The sequence below is a fragment of the Brienomyrus brachyistius genome, chromosome 7, assembly GCF_023856365.1.
Source record: "Brienomyrus brachyistius isolate T26 chromosome 7, BBRACH_0.4, whole genome shotgun sequence".
Lineage (NCBI taxonomy): Eukaryota > Metazoa > Chordata > Actinopteri > Osteoglossiformes > Mormyridae > Brienomyrus > Brienomyrus brachyistius.
This window is the reverse complement of record NC_064539.1, coordinates 22001690-22022811: the sequence shown is the minus strand read 5'-3', so window position 1 is coordinate 22022811 and position 21122 is coordinate 22001690. Positions and strand designations below refer to the sequence as shown.

The following is a 21122-nucleotide window of genomic DNA, read 5'->3' as shown; positions in this document are numbered from 1 at the left end:
CTGATTTACAAAATAAAGAATCGCGATCTTGATGTAGTGTCCGGCAGGTAGGCAGCAGCCTCACACTGTCCTCCACCAGTGACAATATGAGCAGATTAAATCTGGTGCAGGACAGTGAGATGTGACCACAAAGGATGGGAAATATGAGATGTAAAGCATCAGACGGCAAAAAACCTGCTTCCATCTTACGTAGCTAGTATCTTATCATATGGTTTCCTGTAGAGACATCTACTGGTTTTCATCCCCCATATTTAACACCTATACCCAGAATGCATTTAAAAGTTCTTCCCAATCTTTTTGTCCCTTTTCAGACTCCGTAAGCCATATATGTATGTCTGCTGTACCTCAGCCATCAGAGCGAAGGGAGTTAATTTTCTGCTGCCAGCACTTATTTAAACACACAAAGTACAACACACACAGCATCCCTTGTGTAGGGCAAGTCTGAATCTTACTCTTCAGTGGCACAAACTTGCCAAATGCCCTCCTCTAAGCCCTGGTGCGATCCGACAGAGCTCTCTCTCTTGCTGCCTGTTCCAGTCCCCTGCACGAGGACCCACAGACATCAGCTTGTCGAAATACCCAGATTCGGGCTTTGGGTCATTGTGCAATAAAACATATCAGCGATGCCATGCCTCTCCCTGGGTGTTCTTCCGGCACCAGTCAATGTTTACATCACTTAAACAAATGAGGTCTTATCAAAGCCACACAGCACAGCTACACAGAGCAAAGACAAATATGAGCAAATCACGATCCTGCGATTGTTGTTTTGGTCAGATTTCATAACCCTCATGCCCATATAGGGCTGTATATTTCAATAAATATTTTTAATGTGAATAAACTGCAGTACAGAAGCAAGGTTCAGCTCATGGAAAATGTGCCGTGAAACACGTCCACCACAGCACTGTCGGGTCAGGTCATGTGACTTTATTTGTACCCTTAAGTAGATTTGGTTTGCAGTGAATTCTCCTCGTCCATAGACACGTAACAAACAGACATTTATCATGAATCATTCATCTTACAACACAGGCAACCCAAGACAATAACGATAAAAATATAACACAATAAGTAGTTTAAATACATCCATCCATTTTCCAAACCGCTTATCCTACTGGGTCGTGGGGGGTCCGGAGCCTATCCCGGAAGCAATGGGCACCAGGCAGGAAACAACCCAGCATGGGGGGCCAGCCCATCGCAGGGCACACTCACACACCATGCACTCTCACATGCACTCCTACGGGCAATTTAGCAAGTCCAATTAACCTCAGCATGTTTTTGGACTGTGGGGGGAAACCAGAGTACCCGGAGGAAACCCCACGACGACATGGGGAGAACATGCAAAATCCGCACACATGTAACCCAGGCAGACACTCGAACCTGGGTCCCAGAGGTGTGAGGGAACAGTGCTAACCACTGCACCACCATGCCACCCCCAGCTTAAACACAATGAAACAAAATAAAATAGTAAACAAACAAAATACTGTTTTACTATAACTGGAACATTCATTTGCGTGAAGGCTAAAATTGAGCTAGTTTTCACTTCAGCTTTTTAGTAACTAGCTCAGTTTTAAGAGATAACTCCCACACTTTGCACACTGAGTTTCGGTTTCTTCCCTATGGTCACAGGTTACAGTCCCAAGGTGTCGACCAAGACCATACAAAAGCAGTAACTGTTTTCTGGTGAGGCAGCACCCCCTAGTGTGATATATTTTGATATGTGCTCATACATCTTCCATTCCAAATGAGACACACTATACTCCTACACCATACTCTCACGCTATGAGCTAGGACAGGGTCATCTGACTGTGATAATGTACCAGAGTATGTAGAGCAGTGTTCCCCAACCCAGTCCTCGGGGAACGCCGGACAGTCCACGTTTTTCCTTCTTCTCAGCTCCCAGCACACCTGAACCGGGTATTCAGTGTTCCCGATTGGCTGGGAGGGAGCAAAAACGTGGCCTGTCAATGGTTCCCCAAGGACTGGCTTGGGAAACACTATCTAGAGGGAAACCACTCTGTAACTGATAAGACGAGACTGGGCCAGATTTAAACTCAGCCAAGTGTCACCTTTTCGAACATCGCAAAACTAAAACTTGAAACTGGCTTTTCCTTGGAAGTTTCTGATGAAAGCACAAGTGCTAACACTTAAACAACACTCGAAGCATTACTAAAAGCACATACGTTTTATACAACCGTGATGTACCGCCTATCCAAGCTACACGCTGCACGCTGGGCCAATAGAAAATAAAACCTCAAAATCTCGCTGGAAGTATCGCGGTAATCCGGGCACAATGTTTTTTCCCAGAATGCATCAGTCTTCCTCTTCCTTTCCGCGGCCAGAAAAGTAAGTAATGGTGGCGAATTTCTCATTGGAGCTTGTCTGATATCCATAAAATATCTCGTGCATCTCGTTTTGTAGGATTCTTGTTCATCATGATATTTAATCGGGACATATGGGGGCTAGTGTTTTTTTATATTTGTCTATGTTTAATGCTAGAATTGAATTGATCGTATTGTTTTACGGTAAACATATGACTACCGCTGTTTTGCCACGACTTGGTTCATGGGAGGGGGCGTACATGTCAGGCTTTAAATAGAGATGTCGTTACTGTGTTTTAGACCCTTTATTAATTTCCGTTTACATTTAGGTGAAATATAGCCGTACGTGTCTGGATCGTGTTGAGTTCATGAGACTTTAAACGCCCGGCTCTAACAAAATGGCAGCTCATAGCCAACTCTAAAATGACATGACACCAGCCTTATTTGTTGTGGGCTTTCCGTGATCTTTTAATAAGTTTTTAAAGCCATTCTGTAATTTTCACCGATTTCTGTTGTCTGGTTTCAGGCACCACGATGGTCCGCTACTCGCTCGACCCCGAGAACCCGACTAAGTGTGAGTATCGACGCGCCGCGAAAGGAGTTTCCTTTTCTGTAACGCTTTACAGCAAAAGGTGGCCTTTTAACCTGCCCCTTTTGATGCCTTGTCTTATTTCGCAGCATGCAAGGCCAGGGGATCCAATCTCCGGGTTCACTTCAAGGTACTGCCATTATTCATTCATAATTTGCTTGATTAGGAAGTAGCATTATCCACGACTGTTTCTAACCTAAAGCTGTATTCACCTCTGTGGAAATGCATGCAAGTATCCTGTAATTCAGATTACCGTTGTTGTAGTCTGTAGTGTCTCTGGGCCCAGCAATTGCAATGATGACTCTTAGGACACCTTTGGATCAGCCGTGAAAATAATTTGTGTATTCTGAGCTATTGCTGTGAGAGATTTGGAACGGACAGGCATTAATGTGTGACACGTTGCTTTTTTATCTTCGGGTCTGTGTGTGTTTCCTCAAATACCTGTGCTTATTTTCCTGTAATAAGCAATGTCAAATACACCCAATGGCTAGTTGTTAATGTTGAGTAGTGAGTGGTGCCCCTGAATTTGAGCTGTGCTCTCTGTCCGCAGAACACCCGTGAGACCGCCCAGGCCATCAAAGGCATGCACATCCGCAAAGCCACCAAGTTTCTGAAAGACGTGATGGTTAAGCACCAGTGTGTGCCTTTCCGCCGCTACAACGGGGGTGTTGGCAGGTGTGCCCAGGTGAGGCTTTTGTCCGTTTTCAGAGCTGTGAGCGAAAGCTCTCTTTGGTCCTAGTCAGGTCTTGTGTGGGTATCGGGACGGCTCTTGCTTCAGCAAGTCTTGTATCATATGTGTGTTTATGGCGATTCGGCTTCTGGGTGACTTCAGAAAGCTTCTGATGGGTTGCAGTGATGACCATCTTAGGACACCTTTGGAATTTACCATGAAAACAGTTTTCATACCTGAGCAACCAAGAAGACAGGCCAACAGTAGTGGTTTCGTCAGTCATCAAGATGAACAGACTGAGATGCCTCTGCTTTGTCCCCCTCCCCAGGCCAAGCAGTGGGACTGGACACAAGGTCGCTGGCCCAAGAAAAGTGCGGAATTTCTCCTGCATATGTTGAAGAACGCGGAGAGCAATGCCGAGCTCAAGGTGGGGGTTCCTGGAGTTCATTTTGTAACACGAGTCACTGCCACCCAGGATAGCGATGATGACATACTTAGGACACCTTTGGATCATCTGTGAAAAGAATCGTACCTTCTGAGCCGTCGCTGTGGGGGGGGCAGTAGGATGTTATGAAGCTTGCATGTTCCGTGACTGAGCATGTACCTCCTGATCTGTAACCCCAGGGGCTAGATGTGGACTCCCTGGTCATCGAGCACATCCAGGTCAACAAGGCCCCCAAGATGCGCAGGCGAACCTACCGCGCTCACGGCCGTATCAACCCCTACATGAGTTCCCCATGTCATATCGAGATGATCCTCACTGAGAAGGAGCAGATTGTTCCGAAGCCTGAGGAGGAGATTGCTCAGAAGAAAAAGGTGAGTGTCTATTTGCGCGTGCCGCATTTGGTAGTGTGACCTGCTGGCCTGGACCAGGGTGGGTGTCCACAAAAATGAAACGAAAGTGAAAACTGTCCACTTGAAGCAGAGGCAGGTGACTTTATTATTGGACAGTCCTTATTTTGGATTTAGTTATCTGGTTAATGGGAAAAAATCACGCTTTGTGGAATACCACCCAGGATTGGTCAAAGATTTGATGAGTTCCCGTGGAGGTGGACAGTCTAGCTCAGCAGGTGTTGAGCTTGTGTGTTAGTTTGCCCAAGGACACTTTTGTCTACTGGTTTTGGAAATTAAACTTGCCAAGAGTAATGGGTTGCAGTGATGACCATCTTAGGACACCTTTGGAATTAACTGTGAAAACAAAACTGGTATCTGAGCAACCAAGAACTTCAGACAGTGAAACTCAAGTCTGACACAAGTTTTCATTCTAAAACTTCTGTCTGCTCTACCCCAGCAGTGTGTGGAAGCTCTTGCTTTTTTGTCTGATTGGTTGAACTGCTGTAACCACCTTGTCTTTGGTCTGCAGGTTTCCCAGAAGAAGCTGAAGAAGCAGAAGTTGATGGCACGGGAATAAGTGTATATAAAATAAAAGTGAATTTCACTTCGACCTTGTGGTGTCCTGTTATGTTTTTGGGTCTGGAGTAACGGGTTTGGGACTAGCTCTGCATCTTTTGGGGGTTAGAATCTGTGTGTTTAGGTAGGTCCTACTGGGGGGGCTGGCTGCATGTTGGTTCTAGTCCCCTCATCTGTAATGTGGGTGGACTTCATGGACCTGAGCCAGTACTAAAAGATTCAAGGCTTCCTTCTGGAATCATGAGAGTTGATCTTGTAGTTCTGTTGTCTTGGACCTGATGTTCATAGTGGTATCTGGAACATTCAAATAAAACGAGCATCCAATAAATCTAATTTAATGCTGTGGCACAGTCAAAACTTTATACTGTTGAAAATTGCCAAAATGGCTTAAGTTGAAATGGGTTAATCAAAATTTTCCTGATTTTAATTACATTAGTGTGAGAAGGTTCCAGGGTCCAGTGCTGAAATTCTTAGTTTCTGTAAATTGCATCATGATGCTGAGGTCCAAAGTCCTACAGTATCAGCTTCATGCCCTCTGAGTGCTGCAGGCTGAAATGGGCAAACCCACGACCAGAGTGTTTGCCCTTATCCGCATGAAAGGCTGTCCAGGTGACCTGCTCTTCAGCCTTTTCCAACAAAAAGATGTGGGATCACATGTAGCTGAAGTGAAATAAGTTCCTCTGGTTAACATGGTGGTGCAGTGGTTAGCACTGCTGCCTCACACCTCTGGGACCCGGGTTTGAGTCTCTGCCTGGGTTACATGTGTGTGGAGTGTGCATGTTCTCCCCATGTTGTCGTGGGGTTTCCTCCAGTTTCCCCCCCGGGTCCAAAGTCATGCTGAGGCTAATTGGAGTTACTAAATTGCCCGTAGGTGTGTGAATGGTGTGTGAGTGAATGGTGTGTGAGTGTGCCCTGCGATGGGCTGGCCCCCCATCCTGGGTTGTCCCTGCCTCGTGCCCATTGCTTCCGGGATAGGCTCCGTGGTTAACATGGTTCTCATTCCAGCGCTGAAGCAGCTGTTTGATTCATCCTTTTCTTTGTTACATCCCAAGACCTGATGGGAACAATTTCTTATAAATTTTCTAAAGTTTCCGGTATCAGATCTGAGGACCAGCATACAGGTGGGGCATGTGACCCTTTTTGGTCACCCAAAATTTATCGAGCTTCTCAGGTCAGGTTGGGGAGCATGCACTGATGCAGCGTGTTGCCACACCCACGACAGTCAAACTCCATGGGATCCCGGCTGGCGCCCCCCCCCCCCCCCCCAATCAAATACACGGTTCAGTCTCACTCTTCAGAAATGGCCATCCATCTGCCGCAGCCAGGTTTTACGTGGGCGTCCGCTTGGGTCCTCAGCAATGAAGATCCTCCGAGTCGGATCACCCTCAGGGAAACGCGCCACATGGCCGCAGTGCCGTACCTGACGCTCCCTCACAATGCAGGTAATGTGCCTCATTCGGGACTCCTCTAGCAACCGCTCATTCGACACAAAGTCAAACCAGCAGTACCCAAGGATTATCTGAAGAGACACAGTAGCAAAGGAGTCCAGTCTTCATCTCAGCTCACTGGATAGCGTCCATGTCTCACTGCAAGACCGGGAGCACCAAGATTCTAAAGATTTAGAGCTTCTCCTCGAGCAAAATTAACTGAGGGGGGCACCTCCCCCCGATCGGCAGAATGTAGGCTACCAAGGGGAAAGAGGAAGCTTGCCCGTCGAAAAATCTCTACACGGCCCTGGCGACATGTTTGCGGTAAATAGTTCTGTCCGGACTAATAAACTAACAACGGCTTAATTCCAGTTCATACAGTACACTTAGACAACTGTCTAAATTACAGCTGCGAACTTTCAGAATGACTTTTACGCAATTTGTCCACTAGGTGCCGCACGAAGCACATGAATTATTGACTACAGGCAATCGCGCTTCAAACTGTCAGAGAAACAGTGTAAGTTACGATGTTGCGAATTAATTATAGCCTCCTCTAAACTGCTACCCTAATAGAATGTATTAATGTTTTCATACATGCCTTTCTTATTCAAAAATAATTTGCATTAATCAGTATTTGCACACCGATAAACTGCGGTCGTCCGATGATATAGCCTTAATTGAAGTAGGACAGATATACACGTACATATGATTTTTTTTAGGCTTCCAAAATATTTTCCTTTTTTTCTGCTCACACAGTCACATACCACGTCACACAAAAACTGAATGAACTGTAGGCAAAAAGCTGCCAGAAGTTTCGTTTTATGAACCATGCCATACTTTAACATCGTCGCCCGTTGTCTTATGCTATGCTATTTCGTTGCACCGTCCCGTTCACACGGAATTCCAGACAACAGAGCCCCATCGCCAAGTTCCGCAAGTGTCGATGGTGAATCAGCGGGAAAATGTTTCCTATGGTCATGGTCTTCTTACTGATGCTGACGGTCAATGTACGGTTGAACCATGTGAATAGTAAGTAAGGAAAAAACGAAAGAATAGCAGTGCAGAAGCGGAGAAACAAGACAACGTATAAAATAATTAATCATCTATAAAGCCACATTTTTAAATCAACGCGTTAAAACAATTTCTTGTAACCGTGGAATAAATTATTAGTTAACGGTAATGACACAAAACTGTTGTATTTTATAAAATTCTTTTATGTAAAAAATAATGTTCCAAGGTAAGGTGTACAAATATAAATTAGAACTATTGCAGTGTAATTTGTCTCATCGATATCGATCTTTTCCAAAGAATATGTACACAGTACTCGAATTACCGCGTTTATACTGTCACCTACACAAGATGATGGAGTGTCAAATATTCGTGTATCTGATCATCGTACTGGGGGAATATAGAAAGGAACGGGGGGGGGGGGGGGGGGGGACTTATCCAAACATGATATAACGCAAGATCTTCCAGTGGAAACGGAACAAAATAATCACTCAAATACTACGACAATGCAAACCCGATATTTCGAACCTTGTGGCAACAATAAGAACAATTTTAATGCTACGATAATAAGAAAAACAACAACAACAATAACAATAATAATAATAATAATAATAATAATAATAAAAATCATTATCATTTTAGTTGGCCGCAATAAGTAAATGACCATTAAAAAGAGCAAAAACCTTGACCCGGGACGATGGGACGGTGACATCGCAAATCAATTTCTTTATTTAGACTAGTGTTTAATAGTACTCGCTTTCATTAACATCGCAACTCGACATTCTCCTACGAAGGGATGTTTGTTTGCAAAGTCTCAGAAAGCAGATGCGTAGCTGCACAAGTCGACGCTAAATCGGAAAAGCGACTGAGTTCGCAGAAAGCGCGATGCGCAAACCTAACGAAACGTGGCCTGTCGCATTTTCCCATATGCGTATAGGCTAATGGCTGTATCATAATTATTTGCGTTCATTCAATGGACAATGAGTTCATGACCTATCTCGAACTACTAGGCTTTCCAATCGCTTTTGAATTAATATAGCCAAAGGAATGGGGCACTCTGGACCATCTTTTTCGCGTAACAAACGCATGCAGATGGCCCTTTATCTGGGAAAAAAATAGATCTCAAATTGACTAGATTGATTTAGTACTTTTGTATGTAATAGCCGATCGAATGGCAACTCTTTTAATGTGCAAATGAAAGCGCTGGTATGAGGGGCCAATAAGAAGCCGGGACACGCAGTGGGGGCTTGCGGCTGACACGGGGGACGCGTCACCGCAGCGCTTGCCCAATGGCGACAGAAACGCCGCCTCCTCCTTCTAAGTGACATTCTCAAAGTTTTCACTTTTGCTGCAAAAGACAGCAAGAAAGTGACGAAAATGTTTTATTATCTCCGAGAGCTTCGCGCGCGCCGCCGGGAAAGGGCGCCTCTTTATTTATAGATTTCTGAGCATTAAAAAATAAAGTTGCCACCGGTAGAGTTGAAGCAGACATTAGAGCCGGGGAAAGGCGCTTGGAGATCCATTCCACTAGAATGCCCTGTCTTCAAGGCATGCAAGACTGAAGAAGGAAAGACACTGGATTCATTTTCCTCTAGGGATGGGTACAAAACTCAAGTCCTAAGAAATTTGGATCCTAGAGCAAAATTGCCTGCACCTTAAGACGAATGTGTTATAAGAAAATCTTTTTCAAGTTCATCATATTGACATAAGAGGCTAGGCGATTAGACAGATTTCTAACTTAGCTGTGTTTTCTTTTAATCGAGAAGCATTCTTTTAATATATACTCCCGTGGAAGTAGTGAGGACAACTGGTACTGAGTTATATTGTTTTATCATTATTTTTGGTTATGTTAGCGGTGGGGCAGATGGACGGGTCTCGTCAGAGCGCCTTTCTGCTTAGCACGCCACCGTTAGCCGCTCTGCACAGCATGACCGAAATGAAGACTCCCCTGTACCCGGCTTATCCCTTATCCTCCAACGGACCCGCCTCGTCTACTTCACCTTCGGCCACCTCCCCTAACCCCGGCGGAATCCCTGTCTCTTCCCCGGGGATAAAATCGTCAGCCGGGCTGTCCTCTCTCCTATCACCGCAGCAGTGCGCGATCGCTACCCCACACGGAATAAACGACATCCTCAGCCGTCCCTCGGTGGTCTCCGCAGGGGCGGCGGCGGCCGTGGCAGCCTCCTCTTCCGCTGGAATCTTGTCAGGACTGCCCCGCTTCAGTAGCCTGAGCCCCCCGCCTCCCCACGGGCTCTATTTCAGTCCTAGCGCCGCGGCGGCCGTGGCAGTGGCTCGCTACCCCAAACCACTGACAGATCTCCCCGGCAGGACCCCTATATTTTGGCCTGGGGTCATGCAGAGTCCGCACTGGAGAGACGCAAGATTTGCTTGTTCACCGCGTAAGTTTTCAGTTTAAGATGTTTCGTGATCATGGCGTTGCTGACTGAAATATCTAACATCGACACCACTACGGGTTTAAATAATTACACCAGTTACCCGATGCAAACATTACTTTTATATGAATGTAAGTATGTGCCATTAAGTTTTTGTGATCTTTATTTTAAAAAATTGTAAATATAATTGCAAACGTAAGCAAGGCAATCTTCAAATGAACGAGACTTGCATTTTAATTAAGGCTGCTGCCAAAGGAAAAAAACGATTAATTTACATATATCCAACAGAAATGCGTAAAACATGCATTGCTTAATATTGAAGGCAGCCAAAAGTGATCGGGCAATTTATGTGGTTAGCTTGTTAATAAAAACACAGAAATTTATCCTGGTTAACATAAGTTGTTATCTTTTCAGATCAGGGTTCGGTGTTGCTTGACAAGGACGGAAAGAGGAAGCACACGAGGCCCACATTTTCTGGACAACAGATCTTTGCCCTGGAAAAGACTTTTGAACAAACGAAGTATTTAGCGGGACCCGAAAGGGCTCGACTGGCCTACTCACTGGGGATGACGGAGAGCCAAGTGAAGGTAAGAGGATCGTGTCAAACTTTAGATAAGGAAGTACGGATCACGCATTGCTGAGATGAAAATGAACCCCCTCTTAATTTCAGTAGTAATATTATAGAGATTTTGGGAGTTTTTTTTGGAAAGTAGCCTATCCCGAAGCGGTCCCTTTTTGAACTGTTTAAGTTGGAGATAAGCGTTTCATATTAATTCATATTTCAAATAATGTATTGTATATAATATATTTCAGTCCAGTTGTAAATGCCATTGTTTACACAGTAACGGCTGAATAAAAAAAAATCTTTGTACATATTTCAAAATTGTATAGTTAATCTTAAATCATACAAATTTTAAACAATTGCCTGGGCAGGTCATGAAAGGTATATTCAGCTCCAGGTCAGCAGGATTATTGTAGCGTCATTAGTTTACTGTAACTTTAGATTCAAAACATGGTAGTTGCTATTAATCACGTAGTATCTTTACAGAATCTGTAAGGATCAGTCCTCAGTTTATTTAAGAAAACTGATATCCTGTATTTGTGGTCAACTAGTTTTAGTGTAGTAGGTCTATATGTTTCTAGGCCAAACTTTTTAGCAGTGTAACACACGGATTTTTGTGATTCGTTTTGCACAGAATAAAATAACCAGTAAAATGTTATGACTGTTGAACAACTTATAAATCTCACAAAAACTTTAATTTCATTCACTATAATTAAATATTGAAATACATTGTTATTCCCCCCAATTTTTTCATATATGTGTAATTATATTTATGCTTTTTTTAAAAAAAAAAAACTAATTTGTAGCTATAACTGACTTCTGACAGGATGTTCTTGACGTTAGATTTTATTTTAAAACGCTTCAATTCCATCTCAGGTTTGGTTTCAAAACAGAAGGACAAAGTGGAGGAAAAGGCACGCGGCAGAGATGGCATCGGCAAAGAAAAAACAGGACTCGGAGACGGAGCGTCTAAAGGGGGCCTCGGAGAACGAAGACGATGACGACGATTACAACAAGCCTTTGGACCCGAACTCGGACGATGAGAAAATCACTCAGCTCTTGAAAAAGCATAAACCGAACTCGTCTCTTCACCTCCACACGTCAGAAAACGAAAGTTCTTAGAAACAAAAGAAGATAAAAAAACGTTTTCCAGTGACACGAAGCACTGAACCTGTCTTAAAGCAGTGGCCTATCTTCATTAACAGTGTGAAATGAAGTTTGATTCGAGCGATGAGGAATGTACGGCCCGTTTCGGAGGAATGGACACTTCTTTTTTTCACTACAGAAAAGCCACAACATTTCCACATTAAGATGAGGGTACTTTCTTGTAAATACCAGCGTGAGTTGTACTAAATAGAAATTATATTGCTGTGAATATTTATGTGTAAAATACATTTTGTATAAAACCCACCACTGTCCCCTCTGCGTCCCTCATCACCGTTTCGGCTTTGCAATTCTAAATGACGAGAGGTAACGGTTTACTTAAGCCCCTTTTCGTTTTTTTAATATTTACTATTTCTGTTAACGTCAGATGGACTTCTTCTTTATCCAAGTTGCTTATGTATGCTTCTAATATTTTGCATTTTTAACTAATATTTCTACCGATCCGTCAGAAATCAATAAACCACATTTATAATGATCCATGAGTAAAACAATAAAATAAAGAGCTCCGTTTAAACAGGAACGCGGTGAACATTAATGATGAAACCAGCCAGTTATTTCACCTGTAAATAAACAGATAAAACAGCGGGATATGACTAAAATATATTTGTAATATAATGCATCCAGTGTTTGTCGGCCCATTTTTGTTGAATTTTTCACACTTTAATTAATTTATATAATGTTTAAGTTTGTAACAGTGTTTGAATCCTGCAATATTGTGTGCTGCAGGTTCATATGTATCGCACTTTTATTTAATAAAATTTAAAATCAATGTGAAGGTTGTTTTTTTCTGATTATATCCTGAGGAAAATAAACGCGTCTGAGAAATATTTAGCAACAGTAGAACTGTATTAATATTTATATATTTCGAACTATCAATACCACATTAATTATTTGATAGAAATTTCTATGATATTACGTTACCAAAAATAACTAGTTAATTCTAATTTTAAGTTTGTTCAGTTCATTTGCGTTTATTTAGTGTATGTTTATTAAATGTCATTTGTTCGTTAACTACAATAATAATTTAATTTATATAAACGGGATGTCGAGGGTGGTAGTAGGGAACATGTTCGTTCCCATGAAATGATTAGCAAATAATAATACAACCAATACATTCAAAAAGCAACTAATTATAGTATAATAATATCAGGAATTATTGTAAATTGTTGTTAATCATAACTATAATGATCATTGTCCTCATATTGTTATTGCGACTGATTTAGTACAAAATATATAACTAATAAAATAAACAAACACCGCAGGGTCTTACAATCTATTTTTAACTTTTATATAGCGAAACCTAACAAATATCTGTGTCATTATAACTGAAAAGCGCTGGTCCCGATAAAGCCTTTCTCGCTGACTGCGAGATGATTTCTGGAGCATGGTCCAGCGCTGCAACGAAACAGTCGGAAAACACAGATATTCCGGAAGTAGCCGACGCGGAAAGTGCGGGGAAAGGGTCATGATAAATTTATACTGCGACTGACGCAGAAATGCACTCCTCGCTGTCTATACGTTTACAGATACAGCTGATTACATCAGCATGTTCTTTTAAAATTGGAAGGCAGTCAACCGCCCAGGACTGGTAAATATTTAATTTATCCGATGCGATTTTAAAAGATGCAAGACCTGCTAAGTGTGTTCAGAGAGATATAGCTGTCTCAAATACGGGCGGATTTTATAATTATTTAAAGTGGATTCCTCTATAGACTGCTGACCCCAGTACCCCCCCTCTCACTCTCACGTAAACCTCACACCCGGACTCTTTAATGTCTTTCGAACTTAGGAATTTTAACTGGACATCACATCCAACACATCAGAGAGAGGGAATGCGCGTATTTTTGCTGTTTATTATCGTTTATCGTATAGCAGATATTATTTCCATCATTGAGCAATTAGACATTCGTCAATTTAAAGTAATATAAATATAATCAACCACGTCTGCATTTAAAAATTGAAAAAAAAAAAACTATTTTAAACAATTTCAGTTTCAGATGCAGATACATTTCTGTCAATTTATCTTCTAACCGATTATCCCCTTAAGGGTTGCGGGGACTGGAGCGTATAACAGGCATCACACCATGGACGGGACGCCAGTCTTTTGCAGATGTAATTATACTTGGAACTGAAAGATAAATAAGCCGAGAGTCTTGATTTAGTGTAATTAAATGTATTATGCAAAACTATACAAAAGTGACGAAGACATTCGGAAGTACAATTTGTGACTGGATTGTAACACATGCTCCACTGAAAATTTGTTTTCAAATTAAAAAAGGGAATGTAGACATTTTATTCCGAAAATTACAGATTTGGTAGACAGGTATCTACGTTTTAGAGTAGTTCAGTGTTAAGGGTATATGTGTTCAGTAGCTGTGGAATCGCTTTTTCGTTTAGAACTTAGATGGCCTTCTTTTTTAAAGTTAATGACCAAAACTGTAAAATGACAGCTTGTCGAATTAACAAACAGAATAGGCAGAATATGCAGATATATTATCCATGTCTGGGAACGGCTCAGTTTATTCCAGTGATTTGAACCTGGGAATTTAAAAGCAATAAAATGTTTTGAATGTCTCATATATATTCACATGGTAATAAAATCGGCAAGACAGGCGGAAAAGTCCGGCGGCCGGGAATCACAGAAACTGGCGAATTAAACAAACGCAGATTTGGAAAGTTGTGACATGGCGATAAGCGACGGATCATGTTGCCTTTGAAAAATAGCTTTTCCTAGAAAATATAGCTAATCCGAAAATGTCAGGCTTTGTCTCCGCGCTCATGTTGATGAACATTGGTAGGTTGTGATAATATCATTTAATCCACGTTAAACACTTGTCTGCGTATTTTCCCTGGCGCACACAATTTCTTCTGGCGTCCCCAGATTTTCTATCGACAATGCTGGTGATTAGAGGGGAATGGCTCGCAGTATAATTAGGGACCTACACAGCTGAGACGGCTGGAAGCGACGCGCTGCCTGCTCTGCCTCGCGCTTTATCGGAGGACAAGGACAAGCTCGGCGGGCGGCCGAGCCAGCAGAGGATGCTGCAGGCGTGCACTCACAAGCTGACAGTCGCCCTCCTTGGACGGACGATGACAACTCGAAATTGAATAAAACAAAGAAACATAATGTGCTAACTGGTAATTCTGCCAGAATCATTGTGGACTCGACAGCAGGTGCTGGGAAAGCTTTCGAACAACGTATTGCGGTGGCAAGAGTCACTCCGTCGTTAGCAAGGAAATGATTGCCAACTGAACACCAACTTCAGAGATTTAAGTCTGGCTGATTGTGCAAATTGTACACTTTTAATAAATGCGTGTAGAATTAACCATTATACTCATGAGGGATTCTACTTTTTTTTTTTTTTTTTTACCGTGACAATTCATGCAGGAGGAAGACCATGTGATATGCATAGTCCAAAATGCACCGGGTACTATTTTTAATACTGGTTTTCACGACTACGGGAGAATTTTGAGGATAATCGTGTCATATACTATTTGATTAAAAGTATTTCGGTAGATCAAACCGGAATAGGTTAAAACGTTAAACTTGGACCTTGGAAATGTGAGCCATCTCGAGACCTGCAGCGTCACGAGTCCTTATGGATCTTCTTCAGTCTGCATTTACATCACGACGTGTTCATTACTTTCCTTAAGGAGTAGAGAGAACATAATTAATATTATTCGCCAATTCCAGTTTTTATGAATTATAAAACACCTGAAAAGTACTTCTGTGCTTAATTTTGTTTTGTGGGGGAAAAAAAACAGTTTATTAAAAGCAATTCAGATTACAGGCCTATCTGTGAGCATAATTCGGTATAATTATATCTCCTCATTGTTAATGTTGATTATTCTCTTAAGTCACTAGTCCTAGAAAAAAAGATATTTCGAAATTTTGCAGCTTCCACGGTAAATGACTCAGCGAGGTATCCAAAACCATTTCTCTTCACCTGTCCTCCCTTTCCCGTAATTGGAGTTAAGATAAAACGTCATTAACATGCAAAGAACTGGGCGAACTAATCCCTATCCCGCCGTTTACTTTCCAGGGCTCAGACGTCTCAATGAGCGGGAGAGTGCCACTTGAGATAACGCTGCTATTAAGAACAACAATGCGAAGTAATGTTCACGTGTATTGAAAATAGCAATTGACAGTCATTAGAATGGATTCGCAAGATAAAGTAGCCTATAATAGCGAGGAATTTACCTTTGTCTCGTGGCGCTCGCAACCTTTGTTTTTGAAAGAAATTAGCAAAATAAATCGTTAGGTGGTTTTGACATTTTCGTTTTATTAGCGGTAGACGTAAATGTTGACCTGATACCGTTTTGTTACATATCCAGTGCTAATTCCTTTAAAGTAACCTTTAATAACTGAAAATTAACAAGCGACAATACTATTATATGGGCCTATTATTATTATGAGTGGCCTGCATGCATGCAAACATACGAAATTTGTATTTGACGACAGTATGAATAATACGCAGTCAGAATTTTGTGTTTGAAAGCAGCGTTATTAGTAGCCAGTCTCTCCATGTCCGATAGATAACACCACGTTGTGTACTACGTGAACCCGACATTTAACCCAGTGAAATGTAGTGTTACGCACAGCGGCGCATCTCTCACTGTCTGCTTCATGGGCGCCTTTCCGAAAATCAGCGCAAAATACCTGACAAAATATGAAACACAGTCAACCGAAGCGTGCAGTAATAAGATGGAAGAGATCGAGTTTTCCTCACTTGTTGCTGATTGCTTCGTTGTCTTGCTCGCAAGTCACCTGTACTTGTGCCGACAATTTATGATTTTTTTTTCGTTTATAAAGTGCATATTTGTGATAATAAAACGTGTTTATCATTGAATTGCGTCAACTCATAATTTCTGAATCTATAGATTATTATAGTAATCTGTTCAAGTCTTTAAGATTTATATAACGATGAAGATGCTATTTATTAGTGAATCTAATCATGAATTATGTTGACCAAGGTCGATTTGCCATCCAGTGACAATATGTAAGTTTCACACACACATACACATACACACACAGGTTTGTAATTATAACTTTGTGGGGACTTTCCATTCATTTCTATGGGGAAAACTCTAATCCCAACAATGACAGCCTTAACCCCTACCCAGCCCTAGCCTTAATCATAAGTAACCAAACAAAATGCAAGACTTTTGGCATTTTTAGTTTTTTAATTGCAGTCGGAGATTTTTATGAAATTGAATTACCACCGAAAAAAACTGTCCCCACAACGTCTTTATCACATCCTGGTACATCCTGGGTACATTTGGTCCCCACAATGTAATGTATATACCAGGACCACACACAAACACATACACATTAAGTTTGGAAATATATATATATATATATATATATATATATATATATATATATATATATATATATATATATATATATATGTGTATATATATATATATATATATATATATATATATATATATATATATATATATATATATATATATATATATATTTACAAAACTGGCGTCGGCGTAACAGCTACTTCTGACAGATTTAATGACATGTTGTTGAAGTCCAGGTCGTTCGGTCGGTCAGTTCTGTTCAGAACTGAACTGTTTTGCACTTTTCGTTAAGGTTCAGGGTTTTCAAGGTTTGTTGTGAATGTATTCAATTCTCATAGCTTGCAATTCTTGTGTAACAGTATACGCTGTGCTTCTGGGTATTTTATACACCGTGAGGTTGTTTTTTCCGCGTGACACCAACTAAGGCCGTCAAAGACCATCGTAAAATTCATCAACGTTTTATGTTCTTCTACGATATTTCTTCGAAAACAGTGGTTAAGAGATCAGCAACAAAAACAAGAATTATTATACATTGTAATTACAATGACAAAAACATTCACAACTGCCTTTGATGCATTATAACGTCATGGACGCAAGAAATCACAAATTACACAAAAAAATAAATACAGACGCATATTTATGCTTTTATCAGTCCTAATTGTCAGCCATAATTTTGAATTTGAAAGTCAGGGTATGATAGAAATTCTCTAATTCCCTGTGAACAGTAGTGTATATTAAACTCAATCAATTATACTTTATAATTGTGCAATCATAATGCCGTTATAATTTTATGTACGCCCGTTTTGTCTGAGTGCCATTTAAAAATCTCCTGTTTAGACTGCACATTGGTCATTGTGTCCACTTCTCCTAAACACCTTATTGAATTAGTTATTTGGTATACATATTATTCAGCTACGCATAACAGCCTGGCTTAAGTATAAATTATTGGATGAAATGACATGTGTGGCGAAGGTTAATTAACAGGTAAATGTAATTATTATTCTGCAATCGCTGAGGCTTGTAGCACTTTGATGAACATGGACATTAACGTCGTTATGAAGTAATCACAACAGTGGGACCTCGAGTTCAGCCGTGTTTAACGCTGCCGCACAGATGCGGAGATCGACATGGAGATGGTATGCAGACCACGTGGACGGCCGTCAAAGCCACTCCCGCCAAGAACAGATTACAGTTTACCTGCGTAAGTTATTCAGGAAATAGCATTAGACTGCAAATTTATGCGTGTTCCACTCCAATCAGAATATATTCCTGTTATTGTTACGTGCAGTCAAGTGGATGGCGACCATATCTCCAGAATGTGCTGTCTTCTGCCTTGGATTCCGGCTTATTACCATTACTATAATTATGGTTGTTGTTCTTATTATTATTATTTGCTTATATGCACAATAATTTTCTCTCAAGGGTTTGACAGAATTGTCTAGAAAAGTGCAAGACAGTAATGGGCAATCCTGTTCAAGGGGAGCCAGGCAGTCTGTGGGTGTTTATTTTGCCTCAGTAGTCAATTTTTAATTAAAGTCATAGCATAGAAATGGAACGTAGCATCATTTTGTTTCTGCAGGTAAAAAGTAGCTGCTCGTTGGAAATGACTCAGTAAATCGATAAATTATTCACACCGGTAAAGAGAGTTTGTATCCAAATGCCTGGGGACTACGGTTCCGGTGCCAACACCATCCTGCCATTAGGTGCTGCCACATTCGCTATCGAGCAGTCGGCGTCTCTTAGATGAACAGTGTCAGCCTCTGGAAGACTCTGTCCGTTTCTCTCACTGGAGCAGCACAGCTTTGAATCATTTTCATTAATCTGCTTGCAGTTCGGCCAAAATGGTGCCACCGCGGACTCCGACGTGGTGTAGCTGGTGACAGTTGACCGTGTTCTGCTCACGTTCTGTGCCTGAAGGTCACTGGTAAGCAGGGCGGTGCGCTAACAAAGTCAACAAAGAACTGCTGTGTGGCCAGAGAACGAACTGCTCCGTTGGTATTAACTGCAAGATTCCGATCGTTTCCCGTACATTTTATACTGATCCTTCTCACACAGGACTCTGCGAACAGCAGCATGCTGCACCCAGCCTCTGAGTGGCTGAAATTTTGTGCTAACGAAGCACTCCACCATAATTGACAGATTAATTGATTACCTTGGCAAATATAGACTTTACTTTTTATATCTGTCTGTGCTACCGGATATGTTAAATATCCTTATAGATTAGTGTTTTAGACTTGATCCAGGGTAATGCTTCTGACATCATATTATTAAGGAGACCTGGTAGACGACAGAGAATACAGAACCAGTCTGACGTGCTGTGAAGAAACTGGGCTGTAAAATGAGCTGTACCTTGCTATGGCAAGCAATAAGACACAGGTGGTCCATCACTGAGCTTAACACAGCTCGTCCAACTTCAAACTGGCGCATTAGTGCACATACATGCAAATACACACACACACACACACACACACACACACACACACACACACACACACACACACACACACACAGGTCTGTATTCATATCTTCGTGGGGACTCTCCATTCATTTCTAAGGGGAAAGGTCTAACTTGAACATGACGACCTCACCCCTTATCTAGCTGTAACCTTAAACATAGGTAACCAAACAAAATACAAGACCTGAAAAATGGTCTCTACATTGTCAAAAAACAGGTTGTTGTTACATTGTGGGGAACATTTGGTCCCCACAATGTAATATAAACATAAAACACACGCTTGCACACATGCGCGCGCACACACATACACTAGATACTACTTAAACCTTCCATATATGGACTTCATTTTTTTGTTAAATTTACCAGAAAAGATTACAGATTGAGCGTGAAAACAGATCAACTGCAATTATTCAATCAAACTATATCCATTTGAGGTCATTATCATTTTTCTTGATGAGTTCAAATTTTATGCACTTGAACAGCAGTTAATTGGTTAAACTGCCCAAGAGATGAGCTTATTGGTTGCAGAGGAACATCAGATAGTACTTAAATATTTATGATTTCTGCCTCATTTCCCTGTTCCTGGTCCTCATATCTCTATGTCCCTGATCCCCATCTCCTCAGTGTTCCTGATATCAATCTCCCATGTGTTCCTGGTCCTCGTATCCTTATGTCCCTGATCCCCATATCCTCTGTATTCCTGATATCAATTTCCCTCGTGTTCCTGGCCCTCGTAGCCTTATGTTCCCGATCCCCATCTCCCCTGTGTTTCTGATATCAATCTCCCTCGTGTTCCTGGTCCTCATATCTCTATGTCCCTGATCCCCATCTCCTCAGTGTTCCTGATATCAATTTCCCTCGTGTTCCTGGCCCTCGTAGCCTTATGTTCCCGATCCCCATCTCCCCCGTGTTTCTGGTCCTCATATTCTTATATCCCTGGTCCCCTTCTTCCCTGTGTTGCCGATATCATTCTCCCTTGTGTTCCTGATCCTCATATTCTTATATCCCTTATCTCCAAGCCCCTGTGAATTTTGCTCTTCATTCTTTTCATCATTTTGCACTATTTATCCATGGATGTTGCCAGTGATCCATTTAACTTTCAGTGGTTAACAGTTATTTTACCAGTATCTGTGCTAACTAGATGGTTTGTCTCACATACGAACACATCACCCTCACATGTAGATGGGGAACAGATGTCTACGATTTACATGTCTGAAGCAGTCAGTGTGTTCAAAACGATCGTCAATGCGCAGGCTGCAGGCCCGTCTGTGTTGAACACGTGTCGAGGTCCCCTGCGTGGTGTCATCATCTGGGTGGAAGTCCAGGTGTCCTGAACATCGGTTACACGCCTGGGGGACACGCGACAGCATCTGCTGAGTGACTCGTGGCATTGCCGTGGTAACCAACCTGCATGGAGTGGGGCTGCGCTGGCGTCGCGGGCCAGATGCTAATGGGCCACCGGTTCACTCCAATCAAAACGTCGTTGATGAAGTTAATTAGTTGAAAATAACTGCCGTGCTTCACTCATCTCATCTGCAGTCATGCAGAACATTTTTCTATATTCCTGAGCTTCGAATTCAGTGCTGACCTTCCTGTTACTACGAGACATTGAGTAGTCCAGGGAAAACATTCACGTTTGTAAAAATCCCCCTTTTTGCTTCTGAAGCAAACTGTGACCTGACGGGACAACGGGGACACGAAGTTCTGGGACAATTTGCGAAGAGTCAGCTTTGGTGTCCCAGTATTGAGGCACAAGAGGAGACAAGGAGTCCCTTCTAGGAAACCTGAAATGAATTTCGAACTTGATGTGGAG

General features: G+C 41.8%; 2 protein-coding genes and 4 non-coding genes across 7 annotated transcripts; all 6 read left to right on the top strand.

Moving 5' to 3' along the window:
* The first annotated feature begins 2305 nt into the window (after positions 1 to 2305).
* On the top strand, positions 2306 to 5018 carry rpl17 (ribosomal protein L17). The gene is made up of 7 exons (XM_049020276.1): positions 2306 to 2340; positions 2842 to 2889; positions 2994 to 3034; positions 3455 to 3589; positions 3903 to 4001; positions 4199 to 4390; positions 4938 to 5018. The coding sequence occupies exons 2-7, from the start codon at positions 2850 to 2852 to the stop codon at positions 4983 to 4985; spliced, it is 555 nt and encodes a 184-aa protein (XP_048876233.1). The 5' UTR covers positions 2306 to 2340; positions 2842 to 2849; the 3' UTR covers positions 4986 to 5018.
* LOC125746927 (small nucleolar RNA SNORD58) lies at positions 3194 to 3259 on the top strand. The gene has a single exon (XR_007399103.1). It is a non-coding gene; the product is annotated as a small nucleolar RNA SNORD58 (small nucleolar RNA).
* Positions 3752 to 3819, top strand: LOC125746925 (small nucleolar RNA SNORD58). Its single transcript, XR_007399101.1, has one exon. It is a non-coding gene; the product is annotated as a small nucleolar RNA SNORD58 (small nucleolar RNA).
* Positions 4052 to 4118, top strand: LOC125746926 (small nucleolar RNA SNORD58). The gene has a single exon (XR_007399102.1). It is a non-coding gene; the product is annotated as a small nucleolar RNA SNORD58 (small nucleolar RNA).
* On the top strand, positions 4725 to 4792 carry LOC125746924 (small nucleolar RNA SNORD58). The gene has a single exon (XR_007399100.1). It is a non-coding gene; the product is annotated as a small nucleolar RNA SNORD58 (small nucleolar RNA).
* A 4247-nt stretch (positions 5019 to 9265) lies between the features above and the next one.
* nkx6.1 (NK6 homeobox 1) lies at positions 9266 to 11994 on the top strand. Of its 2 annotated transcripts, XM_049020268.1 has the most exons (4): positions 9266 to 9454; positions 9512 to 9818; positions 10227 to 10399; positions 11251 to 11994. In XM_049020268.1, exons 1-4 carry the CDS (start codon positions 9266 to 9268, stop codon positions 11494 to 11496), a joined length of 915 nt encoding a protein of 304 aa, XP_048876225.1. In that variant the 3' UTR covers positions 11497 to 11994. The 2 variants fall into 2 exon arrangements, with proteins under 2 accessions (XP_048876225.1, XP_048876224.1); XM_049020267.1 differs by having other exon boundaries at positions 9266 to 9818.
* Positions 11995 to 21122: the final 9128 nt, after the last annotated feature.